This window comes from Eschrichtius robustus, chromosome 10, assembly GCF_028021215.1.
Source record: "Eschrichtius robustus isolate mEscRob2 chromosome 10, mEscRob2.pri, whole genome shotgun sequence".
Taxonomy (NCBI): domain Eukaryota; kingdom Metazoa; phylum Chordata; class Mammalia; order Artiodactyla; family Eschrichtiidae; genus Eschrichtius; species Eschrichtius robustus.
The window spans coordinates 111,608,505-111,624,984 of NC_090833.1; the positions used below are offsets into that span (position 1 = coordinate 111,608,505).

Below are 16,480 nucleotides of genomic sequence, written 5' to 3' on the forward strand. Positions count from 1 at the left end.
GAGACGTGTGCCCTGGGGACCCAGGTCTCAATGAACAACGGATGCAGCAGCCCTTCTGCAGGACTCTTTGGGTATTAAACCAGGGCCAGGCATGGGGACACGGAGCTCCACAGCTGGGCCCTGAGAGCACGTGTCACAGGTCCTGGGGACGCCCTGCCTTCGGGGAGACCCACTCTGGGTAGCTGGGCCTCAGCTTCCTTCCCACGCCCCGCCCCCACCCCCGTCCACCCCCCAAACCCTCGTTCCGGCTCCACCGCCCCGTCTAGGGCTTCTCAGCACAGAGAAAACCTGCGGGAGTTGATGTTCATCTTGGTGACCCCAATGAGCTTGAGTGGCGCGGAGAGGCTGAAGGAGGAGGCGAGCGGGGCGTCGCAGAAGAGGTCGGACAGCTCGTCCCGCTCCTCCAGCTCGTAGGTGGCGTCGTTGAGCATCCGCCGGTGGAGGTCGCAGGTCTGCTCGATCTTCAGCTTGTGGATGTCACTGCGCAGGCGCATGAGCTGCCGGGCCAGCTGCTGGTCCTGAAGCCGCATCTCCGTCTGCGAGGGAAGATGGGGGAGGCGTCAGCGCCGAGCTGGGCCGGGGAGAGGGGTGGGGGGGTCGGTGCTTCAGCTCCATAGTCCCGGACCCGCCCAGGCCCGTTAACAGGAGACCTAATGAAGGGCTTGCATCACCATTTGGGGTCCACCTAGAGAGAGTAGCCCGTTCCCAGCTCAGGGAGGTAGGTGAAAAGACTCAGAGAGTGGGGTGACAAATAAGGATGTGCTTGCCAAACAATGCTTTGTGCTAAGCTAGATACTGTGTCAAAATTCTTCTGGAAGACATGCGTGTCAGTCCTGGCTTAAAGGTATTTCCGGGTGTCTCATTGTTTACAGATATATATAAATGGAGTAAGGGTATAAAGAATTGCATGGGAATGATAAATAACCAAATTCAGGCGTCGTTTCTGTAGCGTAGTGGCTATCACGTTTGTCCAGATTCAGGAGCACGGCTGCCTTTGGGCAGGAAGGAGGGACTGAAATTGGGGAAGGTATTCAGGGGCTTCAACTCTATTGATGATGTTTTGTATCTTATGTTGGGTGGTGGGTATGCAGTCACATTATTTTTTAAACATTTAAGAATGTCTGCATTCTTAAGAATGTCTGTCTTAAATGCATGTTAAACATTTAAGAATTCGGGCTTGGAACCAAGTGCATTTCGGGGTAGAAAAATTAGCGACTTCACCAATAAGCATTTCATTGCTCTGTTTTCTCTCTTCCATGTTTTGATGTACTTCTACAGATCTCTTTTATACAGAGTTTATAGGTGAGAAAAACCAAGATAGAAAGTCTTGCCTGGAGATCAGCAAAGTATTTAATGGCAAAACGGGGTTAAAATTCATAGCGTCCTGTTCATTAGTTTACTTCTCAATCCTTGGGCATCACAACCCAAATGTATTGCCAATCAGAAATTGCATTGATCTAGAATAGTGCCAAACCAATGCTGGCGGGCTCACCAGAGGGCAGCTGGTCATTCACTCACTTATTTGGAGCCTCCAGCCATGCCTAGAACTGGGCTAGGTGCTGCCTAAGCCCTTCTGAAGGAGATGGGGGTCCAATTTGTCTGAAAGTCAGTGCCAGCTCACACCACTGCTTTATTTAATATGGTCTTCTGTGAGTTTGGCTTGAACCACTTCTCTTTGGGGTATCCTGTAATTTGAAGATATATCTCTTTGAAAGCTAGGAACCCTATGGCTTAGATGTGAACCAAGGAATTGGCCTCAGGAATTGCATCTTCAATCTGAAAATATCCTTTTAAGTTGGAGAATTTCAGTTTTGAGCAGGTGTCTGGAAGTACCTGTGAGATGTGGTCAGCAGGGAGGCCTGGTGGGGGAAAGGGGCCATTTTTCTATGGCCAATAGGTCTGGTCCAAGGTCAGAGAACAATTTAGTGTTGAAAACCCATCAGAGTCAGCTGAAAGGGGTGGGGGGGGGGGTTTGATAGTAAGGCATCTGTCCAGGTTCCTTGGGCTGGACAAAGGCCACCTCGGTGGAGCCACCTCACACACCCATTGAGCTTGGAGGCGTTCGCCTCTGCATAAGGGGCAGGAAGCGGCTTCCAGTGGGGAAGGTAATGTCCCTCCACTTGTTGGAGCCCAACACCAGAAGAGGCTGATCATTCTGTTTCCTGAGGGTCCTGAGGGCCCATCACAGCGTGAGCAGCCCACCCTAGGACTGGCTTGCCAGACGTATTTTGTTATGATTGATGAATGTAAATCCACATTGTACCTGATGCTCAAAGACACAGTGTTTGTTCCAGGGCTACAAGGAAAAGCAGCAGTGTTGGCCCCCTTCCCACCTACTCTGTGGGCCACTCAGGAATTTTCCAAGGGGGACTCCACACCTTAAACCCTAAACTGAGTCCCCACTTAAGAGGTAACTCCACTGTAATCAAGCCAAATCCATATAGAAATGAGTTTTCTCAGCCCCCGAAGAAACCTGAGCAAAATGTGCAGGGCTAAGAGGCTTTTTTCCCCCAGGATTTTTTCAATTGTGTTAAAATACACAGAACATAAAATTTTACCATCTTAACCATTTTGAAGTGTACAGTTCAGTGGCATTAAGTACTTCTACATTGTTGTGCAACTGTTACCACCAACCATCTTCAGAACTCTTTTCATCTTGCAAAATTGGAACTCTGTCTCCATTAAATAATAACTCCCCATTTTCCCTCCCCCCAGCCCCTGGCAATCACTATGCTACTTTCTGTCTCTGTGAATTTGACTATCCAATTACCTCGTGTAAGTGGAATCAGTACAGTATTTACCGTTTTGTGACTACCATATTTCACTCAGCATAATGGCCTCAAGGTTCATCCACGTTGTAGCACATGTTAGAATTTCCTTTCTAAGGCTGAATTATATCCCACTGAACGTATACATCGCATTTGGCTTATCCTTTCATCCATGGATGGATGTCTGGGCCGCTTCCACCTCTTGGCTCTTGTGAATAATGCTGCTGTGAACACAGGTGCACAGTATGTGTTCAAGTCCCTGCTTTCACTTCTTTTGGAAGTATACCCAGAAGTGGAATTGCTGGATCCTATGCTAATACTATGCGGAATTTTTTGAGGAACCGCCATACTGTTCTCTGCACCATTTTACTGCAGCCAGTAAATGTTTTTATTCCAGTCAGTCCAGAGGCAGGAGTCAGCCCCTCTTTTAATTCTCCAGGAAATCACTAGTGATCCATGGGACTCGGATAAAGAGACATCACAGCAAACCACTTACACGCTTAGATTCTTCTGTCCTGAGTTTCCCGACCGCCACCCTCCCTGACGCTCCCTTTCTAGCCCCTCCCCACTCTCAGAGCCTCACCGCCCCTCACGCCCCCTTATCCCTGCAAGCAAAACCCAAGAAATCTCCCTCTTCCTCTTGCAGAGCAGCTTGATTACTGCCTTTAGTCACTTCTTCCCTCCCTTGGGGTTTCACCTTCCACCTTAGAAACAACCAGCCTCTCCTAAGAGCCGTTCTTATCTGACTCAGAGAATCAAACGTGTGTTGGCTACAGCCAAGCACTGACCACAGCACAGCTATTGCAACAGGGCCACGGGTCAGCTGCCACCGCCGTGGTGCCTGTGCTTTCTCACCCCGTGGGAACACACCCTTTCACCAAATACTATACCGCAACTAGAGGATTGCTGGAGTGACAGGCCGCGCCTCTGAGAATCCTACAAGTAACTTTATCCTGCAGAGGCAACAGGCCACCCTGGGAGGGGGGATTGAAATCGGCATATCCCACAGCTGAGCCTTTGCCAGGGAGAGCATTAAACTCATGTTGATAGTTGAGTCACCAGGGCCAGGTTTTAGGGCCAGCGTCTAAGTCTTTTTCATAAAGGCTCAAAACTGGGAGGCCCTGCCCAATTTCAACATTCTGCACCTAGGCCTGGAGAGAAAGGACCTATGTGGTGAAATTCTTACTTTTCTTTGGCCAATGTTGTTCAGTTTATATGGTGCATTACTTATGATCTATTTGCTTCTTACAGCTCTTGGAATGGACAGTATCCAGGCAGACAGGAAAACAAAAATCCCAAGGTGATCAAGGGCATTTTGTTCAATCCCGATTTCTGAGGCTGGAATCTAAGCTATCCCAGCCCGACAGCTACAGTTAGTCTCTGATTGATGCTGAAGAGAGACTGGGTATAAAATCCAGGCCATTTCTCAGAACATGCGCCCTTCTCTATGAGACTTAATCTTGAACCATGGGAAGAGTTTTCATAACCTGTCTCATGACTTAGCTCAACTAAACGTCCAGTTATTGTTTTAATCAGCATTGTGTAGAAATAGAAGCCTGGATAAAACATGATTCATTATTTGATCTTGGGTTTGGCCTCTGAGAAACAGCCAGAGTCAGGCTGTGAGGAAAGAAAGTGAGGGTTGTCACTGAGGTGTGCTGCTGGATGACAACCTCAGATGCTGGGAAAAATTAAATTTTTTTTTCAAATACCCCCTAGAAACCAAACTGGGTTTGTGAATTGATTTCCAGGGGATGCTGTTGACTCAGGCAGAGGCTGGAACATGTTTTTCGGCCTCCGCTTGCTCTGCAGCCCCAATCTTGGCGCTGGGGCAGGTACAGGCTGAATCTGGGTTCTCCTGATGCCCCTGGAGCCATTGTCTGCCGGGAGGGAAAGTCAGAGCAGAGCCCCAGAGCCAGGACAGAGAGCAGGGGGTGCTTCAGGCCCCAGCAGGGACTCTCTGTCCCCAATGGCAAGAGTCAAGCTCTACATACTATATGATAAAGTCTTCGGTTTTCAAACTTGGAAGGTCCTAGGCCAAACTGCCACCTGCACAGGTGAGGCTGACCTTTGGGAAAGACAGGGTGGTGCATTCTGAAGGCCCCCAGGTCTGTCCCCAGAGGCTCTGGGTTCTAGTCTGCTTTGGTCTGAATCTTTGTGTCCCCCTCAAATTCATATGTTGAAACCCTAAAGCCCAGTGTGTTGGTATTAGGAGGTGGGCCTTTGGGAGGTGATGCGGTCATGCAGGTAAAGCCCTCATGATAGGATTACTATTCTTATAAAAGAGACCCCAGAGAGTCCCCTCGTCCCTCTGCATCATGTGAGGATGCAGCGAGAAGTCTTTAACTCGGAAGAGGACCCTCCCCTGACCATGCTGGGACCCTGATCCCAGACCTCTAGCCTCCAGAACTGTGATAATTGAATGTCTGTGGTTTATCAGCCGCCCAGTCGGAGGTAGTTTGCTGCAGCGGCCTGAATGGATGAAGACAGTCCCAGTTCAGCCTATAAGGAGACGAGTGGCCCGGGGCAGGAGATGTCACCCCTTTGTGGAAAGAGGATGCTCGTCACCTCCCCCCACCCCATAAGGTTGCATCCTGGACGTGACGGAGCCCTAGAAGCCGTACACCCAAGAAAGGAATTCTGTGAGAGGGGAGAGACGGGAAAGACAGGCCCAGGTGAGCACACCCACGTTCACCTGTCAGCCCGCACCTCGGTATCCTTTCACGCCTCCCTGCCCCCCTCCCACTCTCTGCACTCAGCCCTGCAGTCAAGAGGCCAGAGGCCAGGTTTCTCCCCTTCTTCAAACCTGTCAAAGGTACAGCCGGCCCTCCTGGCTCCCTTGCTCTCTCCAGCCTTGAACTCCCATACTGAGCCCCTGGCGCCTTGTGGCAGCCACGCTGGGTCTGTGTCCCCTCCCCCAGAACCACTCCTTCCCACGCCATCATCCACATGCCCAGCTCAGCCCTTGCCCCCCATCCCTGCAGGCTGGGTGACACCCCAACCATAGATACCTCTTACGGCAACACCTACACACAGCATTGCCTGTCTCCTCACCAGACAGTAAGACACGCAGGAGAGATCAGGCCTGGTGCTCAAAAGGCATTGGCTGAGGTGGAAACACAAGTTGGAATAAAGTAATATATTTTTTAAGTTAAAAAAAAAAAGGCATTGGTTGAATGAATGAATGAATGAATTCAATCCTCCTAGAGCCAGGTCTTGATTTTCCACAGGTGGGACAATCCTAGGACACCATCCCTGACTTTCCCACCCAGGCTACCCTCCAGGCCTGGGGAGAGGCCTCGAGTAGAATGAACAGAGCATTGGCTTGTGGGTCCAAAGTGCTTCACCACCACTCACTGGAGGTGCCCCTCTGGGCAAGTTGCTCAAGCTGCCTGAGCCTCAATTTCCTCATCTGTGAAATGGGCTCAATAATAATGTCTGTTCTGAGAATTAAATAAATAAAACATATATAAGACACTTGGTCCGGGACATGGGGTTCCACAAATATTAGTTCCACTTTATCCATTCTTCATAGTCAGAGCTAAGCCGTCAGTTATTTTTTCTTATTTCCCATACGACATTCTTATCTCTCCTACTAGGTTTAGGAGTTCTGGAGGACAGTGTGATTCTCCTTTGTTCCCCAACTGCCTGGAGCAGAACTAGTCACCAACTCATGCTTCCCACACACTTCGGGGGTGATTGCTCACACCTGACACCTGTGTCGCCCTTCACATTGTTATCAATACCAAGTACGGCCGTCTGGGCTGGTAGGGCAGTACTGGCATCTTGTCACCAAGTGGTCTGTCCAGAGTCACAGAGCCAGTAACGCCGAAGCACCTCAGCATTTGCCGTGAGGCATCTCCCAGGCGGGGGTGTCCTCAGCTTGGACACGATGGGTTCAGGCCCGCAGGGTGGGCCGGGGACTTCCCCAACTTCCCTGCCGCTGCCCTGGACAGCAAGTGGGGGCCTTGCTGGGCAACAGCTAGCCCCGGGATGGTGCCCCCCATGCCAGGCTGCTGGAGTGGGGCCCACAGCACAGCTATTCCCCCTGAGCCCCAAGCAAGACTGCAGGGAGGGCTGGCCCCCCACCTCTCCTGCTGGGGTGTCTCTAGGCGAGAGAGTAGACAGAGACGAGACCCCCCGGCACTTCCTGCTCTGCCGTGAGCTCCCTGGGTTGCCTCCTGAACTTCCACCTGCAGGGAGCACCCACCAGCGCAGGCAGGAGTAGCGCTTCATTAAGGGATTGCGTGGAGACCAGCTCTAGCCAGGGCCGTTGTCAAATGTGATCGAACAGGGCTGAGGTGCCTGGCATCCTTAGGGAGCCCCCAGAAGACCCCTGGAGCACCTATGTTGGGACTTCTAGACTTTTCTTGGGTTCTGGGCTCCCCGGCTTGGAAACGGATGGGCTGGGAGTTTCACATCTGACACCGAGTGAGCCCAGGAACCAGCCAGGAACCCTCGCTGCCCAAGAGTCAGGAAGCGAGCCCTGTGGAACTAGGTCTCCTATGAGTGATTAAGGCGCCCCTGCACCTGCGGTTTCTATATATAGATTCCCACCTGTGCCTTCAAAAGGAAGTGAAGCAAATCTGTTCTCTGCAAGTGTGAGCAAGGCCATTAGCTCTCCCAAGTCATTTCACACTCCGTTACCCTGGAACCTGCCTCCTTAGGGGGAATGATGGTTTGGGCTTCATCCCGGGAGGGGCCTCACAGCAGCCTCAGGGCTGGGCTGGACTCAGGGCCCATCTCAGGAGGGTGTCTGTTGTGCCCGTGGGGTGTCCGTGACCTGGCTCCGCTTCACGTGCCAGAGCTAGGGGGTGAGTCTGAGCACACCCTGGGTGCTCAGGAAACCTCGGGGACTGCTGAGCGCCATGCAGTGTGGCCAGCACCGACGTGGGGCCGCCGGCCGGAGCGTGGGAGAGGCCAGAGCGGGCAGGGGGAGCCCACGAGCAGCAGCTGCTAGCGGACACTCGCAGCACCTCTCCACCCATCTCCCTCTCTGGCTGGAAAGTGAAGGCTCACCACCCCTTGGGTTCCTTCCTGAGCACCGATGGCTCCGTCCATAGTTGTTACCAGCACTGCGAGAAGCAGTTGCTCTGGCAGGAGGAGGCTTTGTCCTCCTCAGTCCCTGTGCCGGGGGGTGGAGGTGGGGGGCACCCGCCCTGGGGGGGGAGCCACGTGGGAGGTAGAGAAGCCAGGGCCGCCTGCCACCCGGGCCCCTCCCCGGCTCCTGGGCACCTCGGGGCCTGGCCTGGCCCTGCCAGCGGCCGGGAGCGGTGCCCCCCAAGTGCCAGACCCTCGGTGCAGCTCTGGAAACCATCTCCCTGCTGCCAAGGGCTTAGCCACCTGGCGGGAGCCTCGGTGGCCTTTCCCTGGCTTTTGTCAGCTCGAGGCTGAGTCTGGCTCACGCCTGAGCCTGGGGACACAGCCGACACCTCGGGGCAGTGCCGGCTTTTCAGCCCCTGGAGGAGCCCCAGGGCAAGGGTGGGTCCAGAGCCTGTAAAATAACGCACCCCTCAGAAACGGACAGTCCAGCCCAGGGGCACCTCGGACGTGAACAGTCCCGAGGCCCTGTGTGCCACCCTCTGTGTCAGGATAACGAGCGTCCTTCTCAGAGGCAGGAGAGTGCCTGAAAGAGTGCAGAATCGGGAAACACTGGAGAACGACAGCCCAAAGTTCCAGGAGTTGAGACAGCGTGTTGACTGCTCAACTCATGAACTACGTTTGAGGTTTTGACGGCCCAAAACCTCGTGAACCACGAAGCGCCTTCACCTCTTCTGACCTCGGGAGCCCTTGGCTGGGCAGCAGGGGTTCTGAGGCCGGCAGATCTGGGCTCCAATCCCTGCTCTGCTGGTTGATCACAGGCGAGTCACTTTACCTCAGTTTCCTCACCCATAAAGTGGGGGTAGTAATAGTGCCACCATAGAAGAGGCACATGGATGTGTGTGCATAGTGCCTGCCCACCTCAGGAGCCCAGCAGGTGCCCTCTGCCCTCTGTGCCCTCCTCACTGTCCCGTCACAACCCACTGCCGGGTAGGATGTATAATCTCCGCTTTACAATGACAAAACCCAGGGCCAGGCTAACGGGGTTTCCTAAACTCACACAGCCAGGATGAGGTAGAACTTGACGGGACGTCTAATCTAGTTACAAACTGCATGCTTTGCTGACTCCACCTGTGACCGGTTACTGGCCCTGTCACATTAGAATCACCTGCAGGCACATGTGAAGTCCCAGCCTTACGGCATCTGAATTTCCACAGAGGGCTGGGAGGGAGCCGTGGTTTTACCCAATGCACTGGGTGCCTGATCCAGCAGTCACGACACACTAGCCTGGAAGGTAGTTACCACAGCTGGGAGGGTGCCCCTCCAAGGAGCCGGGTTTTAATTATTACAGGACAATGGGAATGGGAATAAGGAGAAGGCTAATGTCAAGGCTTGGAGACGTGGATTTGGTTGCTAAGGAAGTTAGGGATGTGTACTTCCCTTTGGTTAATTTCAAAGTCCACCGTGCCTGGCACTCGGTGATGGCTCAACATGGGCCTCACACCCCAAAGCATTTGGGGACTACATTTACTGTTCCTCTAGCATAGCTCTTGTCTCACGGTGTCACTGTTTACATGTTTGTCTCATCCACAAAGTGGGGGGCCCCATAAAGACAAGGGCCCTGTCCCCACCGGCACCAGCACCTAAGCCCAGGCATTCTGTCAACACTGCTCGTACTGAACGAACAAATTCGATCGAAGGACGCCCGCCTGCCTCTTACAGCCCCAGGACCACCTCGCGCTGCTCTTCTGGTTAAGTGCGGCCATCAGGTGTCTTCTCCTTCCCTCTCCCATCCTCTTCTCTGCATTGCAAGGTGGCCAAGAGATGGAAAGCAGGCAGGATCTCCTGATTTGGAACCACCTTCATCCCACTGGTCAACAGTTCCCACCTAATGCCGAGTGGGGGATGTCTGGCAATGGCAGATCTCATTTTTTATCTTTTTCTAGGAGATCCGATGCCTTATTTAATCTGGAAGCTATGAGGGGAGGCATGTGTGCCAATTACACTGGCAAGAAGAGGAGCTTAGTTCTTTCCCGTCTTTTGTCTTTTACTTTTATAATCTTTTTTTCTCCCTAACCATATATATTTCTATTTTGGAAATTTCAGAAACTACGGAAAAGTCCAAAGGATAGTATCAGCTCCCAGAAATAAAGATCATTGATGTTTTGGAGTATTTCCTTTGTGGGCCCCTTTGTTTAGCAATTCTTTAGTAACCGCTAAAGGGCGGTATCTGGCCAGAATAACGAGATAGCCTTCCTCCTGCAGGAGTGGATGGGTGGAAAGCCCCAGCTACATGGAGGAGACCTAGCCTCGGGCAAAGTGACACCAGGGCTAGAAACTCTTGTGCATCAAACCCAGCTCAGCCAGCAGCTCCCTGGGTAGCTCTGAGCAAGTTATTATCCTCATTATGGACCGGGCATGGCTGCTCCCATCCCTGCCATAGGGTTGTTATGAGGCGTTGCTAATAACTCTCTGTGACTGCTTACACGTGTCCCGTTCTAAAATCAAGGCCTGATTTTGTTTTTTTTTTTTTTGGCCGCACCACGACCTTAGATCCCCGACCAGGGATTGAACTTGCGCCCCGTGCATTGGAGGATTGGAGTCTTAACCACTGGACTACCAGGGAAGTCCCCCCCCGTTCTGAAATCAGCAGAGTTTTAAATGCAGGCTTTTTGACAACTCGTGGGCCCACTGACTTGAACATTTGATGTGAGCACCTGTACCCAGTACAAAGGAAAGAGATCTGGGTCCAGAGCCAGGAGATGCAGGTCTGTGTCTTGGCTTAGCCACACCCTTACATATGACCTTGGGCAAGTCACTTAAACTCTCTGACTCTCAGGCTCATCATCTTTCTGAGCCTCAGTCTTCCGATCTGTAAAACGGGAATAGCAAATACCTCCAAGCCGTCTCACTCAGATACTGTATGTAAACGTGCCTTGAGGACCATGAAATGCTCCCCCAGATGGGCGGGGTTAACGTGGCTATCACCTTCACGCCTCTCACCTCCATCCCCATCAGAAGATGCTCAGTGAGTTTGAACTGTCATTTGGCCGCTATCATTCAGTAGCAGTGGATAACAGTGGCCTCAGAGGGCTGTGCCTGGACACACCAGTCACGTGCTTGTCAAGCGGGCAGCAGAGGCAAGAGAGGGTTAACCCGGAGAGGCCAGCTGGGTCCAGGGCTACGGGCCTCCTGCCACAGCAGGCCTTAGAAAAATTAAAACTTGTCAGGTTTCCTTTCCCTTTTTCTAACAACCATAAACACCTTTTTGGCGGGGGGCTATGTCTGTGGGGATCAAACACCTGCATGAGGCTAAAAGAAAAATATCCGTTGACGCCCACGGATTCTCGCCACAAAGACAACGCCTTAGGAAGCTGGAATGTTTTGTTTTGGTTTTAGTTTTGGCACCGCACAGGCCAAGTAGACGATTTCTCCCTTTTCTTTATCCTTCAGGTTGGCAAGGGGAGCGTTTTAGCAGGACTAAAGAGAGAGGCAGAAGGGAGTGTCCCTTTTTCTCTCGGGCTGCAAGCTCTGGGGCCAAACGCAATCAGAGGTTTGTGATATGTTCTGAATTTCAGGCTCAGCTAGAGGGCTGAGACCCACAGCTTCAGGGCCAAGTCCTTTCTAGCTCACCCCTTCCTGAAGCATTGCCCCAGCCCCACTCCAGGCCACTTGGACCTAGTGAGGCCACCCTGAAGGTGGAAAGCTGGAGGCTGTGGCCTCTGGCAGCGGGAGCAGCCTGGATCAAGCAGAGTTGCAGAGGGCCACTTCACTAGGCTCTGAGTCGGTCTCCCCAGAAAACGATGCCGGGTCTCAGCCTGGGGAGTCAGGTGGCCCGAAGCTGCCGGGCACAGAGGCGGCAGCCCTGCCTGCCATGGCCGGATGGTGACACCTTTCCTGAATACACAGGGAGATGAAGGTCAAGCCTTTCTGGCTGGAGGAGCAGTGCCAACAGGGCTTAAGGATTCCCACCTTCCTTGTACCCCCAACGTGTGACTCTGAAGGAGAACCCTCTACTTGCAGGTCCCTGGGGGTGTCAGGAGCGACTGCGCTTTCCCTGCAGTGAAAGCTGAGAGGAAGGGTGGACCCTGAGGGAGCTGCTAGGACCCTCTCTGGCCTTGGAAATAAGCCAAGATTCAGGCAGTCACTCTCTGCCTTTGAGCTAACCTCCTAGGAGATAGGGGTGGACCACCCATCCTCCAGACCCGACATCGCCTGCCTCTAGGAGGGTCAGCGTTGACAACGTGAACCTCGCTGGTTTCATCAACTGCTCCGGTATAAGCTCTTGATGGTCAGAGACCCGTTCAGGGCACAAACCCACGACTGAGCCCGAACTACCAGCCAATTGAGTTTGGCATCATGTGGAGCAAACAGCTACACAGCTGACTGAATTACAGATTTTTCATGTTTCCTTGGCCACATCAAGAGAAAAGACAAATTTGCACATGGGTCTGATAAATCGGTAGAGAGAGCCTGCCTGGGTATAGAGAAAACTTGACTCTGGGCTTAAAATAAAGCAAAGGTTATTTGAAACCACTTTTGAAATCACTATTTTTAAAAAACAGGTTAATTTTTAATGACACCTTCAATGAGTTAACAGATGACGAATTAGGGAAAACAATGATGTGAAGTTTAATGTTTTGACTGAGACTTAAAACAGGAGCATGGGCGTGTTGATCAAATGTTCAACTCTGTTTTCAAGTCAGTCAAAGGATTTTATAGGTTGCCTTTGTTACTCTTTAATCTCAGAAGCGGGCAGAACTGCACGTTTCAGTTGGCCTGCTTGCTGGTTTGCATTTGGGCCTCTCTGACCTCAGACTTAAAGTCTTCTGGACTAATTCAGCTCTTGGACCATTCGGTGTGGGATGATGTGACTTCATCCCCGGAGCCCACTGGCTGAGCCCAAGCCCAAAGGACAGTTACAGCAGGGACGGGGTTTAGGGCACAGGCTTGGGGACCCTTGGGGGTTCCCTCTGAGGTCCCTTCTTGGTTCTCTGACCCCAGTCTTGCCTGCCTTTCAGTCCTTGATTCTCAAAGTATACCAGCAGTATAGCAAGCACTACCTTGGCGCTTGTTGGAAATCCGGAATCACGGACCCCATCCCAGACCTGTAGGATCAGAATCTTCATTTTAACAAGATCAGAATCTTCCCCTTAGAGTTGGAGAGTCTTTGCTCTGAGAGTTTCTCTACCTGCAGCTGGAGGAGGCCTGCCCGATGGGGCCCTGTGGGAGGGACACCTCTCACCCCCTGCCTTTCTCCCCAAAGCTCTACTCTCACAGGTGAAGGCTGAGTTCACCACTTACTAGTCATATTATTCTAGGCAGGTCGTCTGACTCTACGAACCTCAGTTTACTCATCTGTATAATGGAGACATAACAGCAATCGCACAGGTCTGCTGTAGGAACAAAAGAGACCACAGCGTGAGAGCTGGACTCTCAACTTTGTTTCTCCCTCTGCCCCACCTATTGACTGCCGACATCTTTGTGAAGTCACGGAACAAAATCAACGGCCTCTGGAAGACGCTATGTAGTACAGTGGCTAAGAAGAGCCTGGGTGAGGCAACCAGACAAGCCACTGGTCAAATTTCTACCCTCTCACTTATTGCTACATTCCCCTCTGAGCCTCAGTTTCCTCTTCTGTAAAACGGGGCAACAGGAAGGTGATGTGACACTCAGAAGAGGTAAGTCATGCATGTGAAACACCTGGCACACAGTAATCACTCAATTGGTAACAAATCTTGATATTATTATTATTATGCTTATTACCCACCTTTGGTAGCGCAGAGAAGTGGCATGGAAAGGGGGGAAATATGCAAATATAAAGCATTATTAACAATGCCAATGTTCCCTGTACTTATTTACAACAGCCTTAGGCAGCCACGTTAGTCCCGACGATTAACACTCCTCTCCCTGCCTGTGGAGTATGACTCCAAACGTCACCCCTGGGTGCCCTTGGCCTGGTCCACCTTCCTCCCCTCAGCCAGTGCACTCCGGCCGGGGCAGTTCGTGCTGCTTGGCTTGCAATGGGCTTGGCAAGAAAAATGAGCACGGCCTGTAGGTCTATGGCAGTGGTTCTCAACCCAGGCTGTACTTTGAGAATAGCTTGAAAAACTACTGACACCGGGTCCCACCCCCAGATGTTGGCTTGACCGGTCTGGGGTGTAGTCTGGGATTTGGGGGTTTCAAGGCTTCCCAGGTAAGTGTAACATACAGCCAGGGTTGAGAGGCGGCTCTCATCCGGAGGAGGTGGGCGACAACTTGAGAGAATGCCCTACTGGTTCACACCCAGGAAACTCCTTCTCTGATTTCCACCCCCAACGGGGACCCACGAGGGATGCTAACTTACTTAGAAAGTAAAAGCCTCCACTCCCAGAAGCAATCAAACCTCAAATGAACCCAAAGCCAACAAACTGAATCCTTGATTGATGGGACTATTTTTTTGTTCCTCTTTATGAAAACAAATCAAAGCAGTGCAGCCTCAAGGATTTAAAGAGCAGCTTTGTGTCCATCCGTCCTCACCTCTTACATGCCCCGAGAGCACCCAGTGGCAATGGGGAGTCTGGAGACGCGGCGCGAACCCCCAGGGGCCGTGTCTTCTCTGCAAGCAACTAACACTCCAGTTACCAGGACAGACATAGTGGAGACATGTGTTTTGAGAAACAGCCTCAACATCAAAGATTAAAACCAAAAAAGATGTCTGATTAATCAGATACTTGAGTCCCTGAGCCCTCCTGGCCCCAGTTCTTTATCTTAACTCACAAGGAATTCCAGGCCCCCAAGGCGATTTATTTTTCAGGATTCTGCCCAGCAAACCAGGCAGGCCTCTGCCTACCCTGTGGGACCAGGAATTACTGGAGGCTCTGGAAGGCGGTTGGCCCTTGGTTGCTGGCTCACCTGTGGCCAGAGTGGCCCGACTGGGCAGCTGTGACCTGGGCCGCAGGTGATGGGCTGGGTGGCGCAGGAGTTGAAAGCACATGATTAGCATCACAGCTGGCTCTGCTGAGACACCACCATGCCCAGGACCAGTGATTCTCCCCTGGGCGACGGGCACACAGCTCTGCACGCCAACCCCCTTCTCATGTGCTGAGCGACGCCCCTGATGGGAGCCTGCCGTGCCCGCGGGCAGAAAAAAGGCCGAGCTGCTGGCCCCAGCTCCCAACGCACGCTCAGGGCTCACACTTATTCCACCTGGATGCCCTCCCAGCTCTAACTTCTGGGCAGTTTCCTACTCAGCCTCCGAGCCTCAGCCCAAAGCCTTCCCCCCCGCCGGGCCTGATCAGCCACGCTACCCCTGGGCAGCTCCCTGTACACCCGTCAGTGTGGGCAGAGCGCTGCTGGGCTGAGCCCGAGCTACTTACAGCAGCGCCCGCGCTGCCCTGTGCTTGCCCCACGCAGCCCCGCTGCCCAGAGCAGCGCCGTGGGGCGGGGCTGCCTGCTGCATGAAAGGCCACAGGAGCGGCCGGCAGCTTGGGCAGGTGGCAGGGCGACAGGCATTCAGAGAGGAAGGGCGCAGTCACAATCCAGGAAGGAGTGCGTGGGACTCTGATGCCAGGAGTGGCATTGGGGAAGGCTGGGGACGCCTTCAAAACACAGGCTCAGGGGGACTTCCCTGGCGGTCCAGTGGTTAAGACTCCACACTTCCAATGCAGGGGGTGAGGGTTCCATCCCTGGTCGGGGTACTAAGATCCCACATGCTGCAAGGCGTGGCCAAAAATTAAAAATAAAAAACACGGGCTCAGGCTCTCCACAAGGACCTTTGGTTGGGGGCTGACGGGCACATGGACCACATATACCCACACAGTAATGAGGCCCACCCCTGACTAAACAGGAAAATGTGCAGTTGGGAGGGGGAGAGATGGGGGAGAGACAGAGACGGAGAGACAGAGGGGTGGAGACAGAGACAGAGACAGAGAGAGAACGGCATCTTTTCTGGGGCTCCCTGGAGGGACAGCCACTTACTTACCAGTTCCTTCCGGAGCCAGGCTATCGCTTCGTCGATGCTCTCAAAGCCCTCCAGCTTGCCAGTGGACGGGGCCCCGTCATCCTGGCTGGCCATCCCATTAGGTGGAGGGTGCCGCCTGGGTGCTCCTGGGGGGAGCGAGGGCTCCTCCTCCACGCGGCCCCGCTGCCCGGCCACCGGCCTCGGGAAGGGCCACGTCTGCTCCTCCAGCCTGGCCTGCCATTCTAGGTAGGAGGGCCTGCGGGTCTCCAGCCTCAGTTTCTCCGTGAGGGCCTTCAGGCTCCGGAGGTGGTCGTCGGGAGGCGGGGCTGCTCCTGCCGGCCCTTCCTCCCCACTGGTTGCGTCTTCTACTCGGATCTGGGGCACAGACATGCTAGAACCTGCCTGGGCAGCCAGACATGGGAGGTGGTGGAGGGCACCGTGGGAGTCTTGGTGGGTGGCAAGGTCGGGTCCTGCTCCGGAAGGGTCTCATCCAGCTGGGGCCGAGGCTCCCGAGGGCATCGCTAGGACGGGCGCAGCTCCCGGAGTCCAGAGGGAGGAAGGGTGAGCTGCAGTGTCCACCGGAGCAGCTGCAGACAATCTGGGTTTAAGATGCTGTGGGCGCCACGCTTTGCAAGAGGCAGGAACAGACAAGCGTTAGCAGGAATCTTTGGAGGCAGCTTTGCCAAGAAGATCTGTCAGTGCTGGAGGTGAAGGCAGATGGAAGACTGGA

The 16,480-nt window shown here is 53.2% G+C and overlaps 1 protein-coding gene across 1 annotated transcript; it reads right to left on the reverse strand.

Moving 5' to 3' along the window:
* Window positions 1–272: 272 nt before the first annotated feature.
* FAM167A (family with sequence similarity 167 member A) lies at window positions 273–16,441 on the reverse strand. The gene is made up of 2 exons (XM_068553434.1): window positions 15,772–16,441; window positions 273–536 (listed from the first exon to the last, which is right to left on the reverse strand). The coding sequence occupies exons 1-2, from the start codon at window positions 16,138–16,140 to the stop codon at window positions 273–275; spliced, it is 633 nt and encodes a 210-aa protein (XP_068409535.1). The 5' UTR covers window positions 16,141–16,441.
* Between the last annotated feature and the right edge of the window lie 39 nt (window positions 16,442–16,480).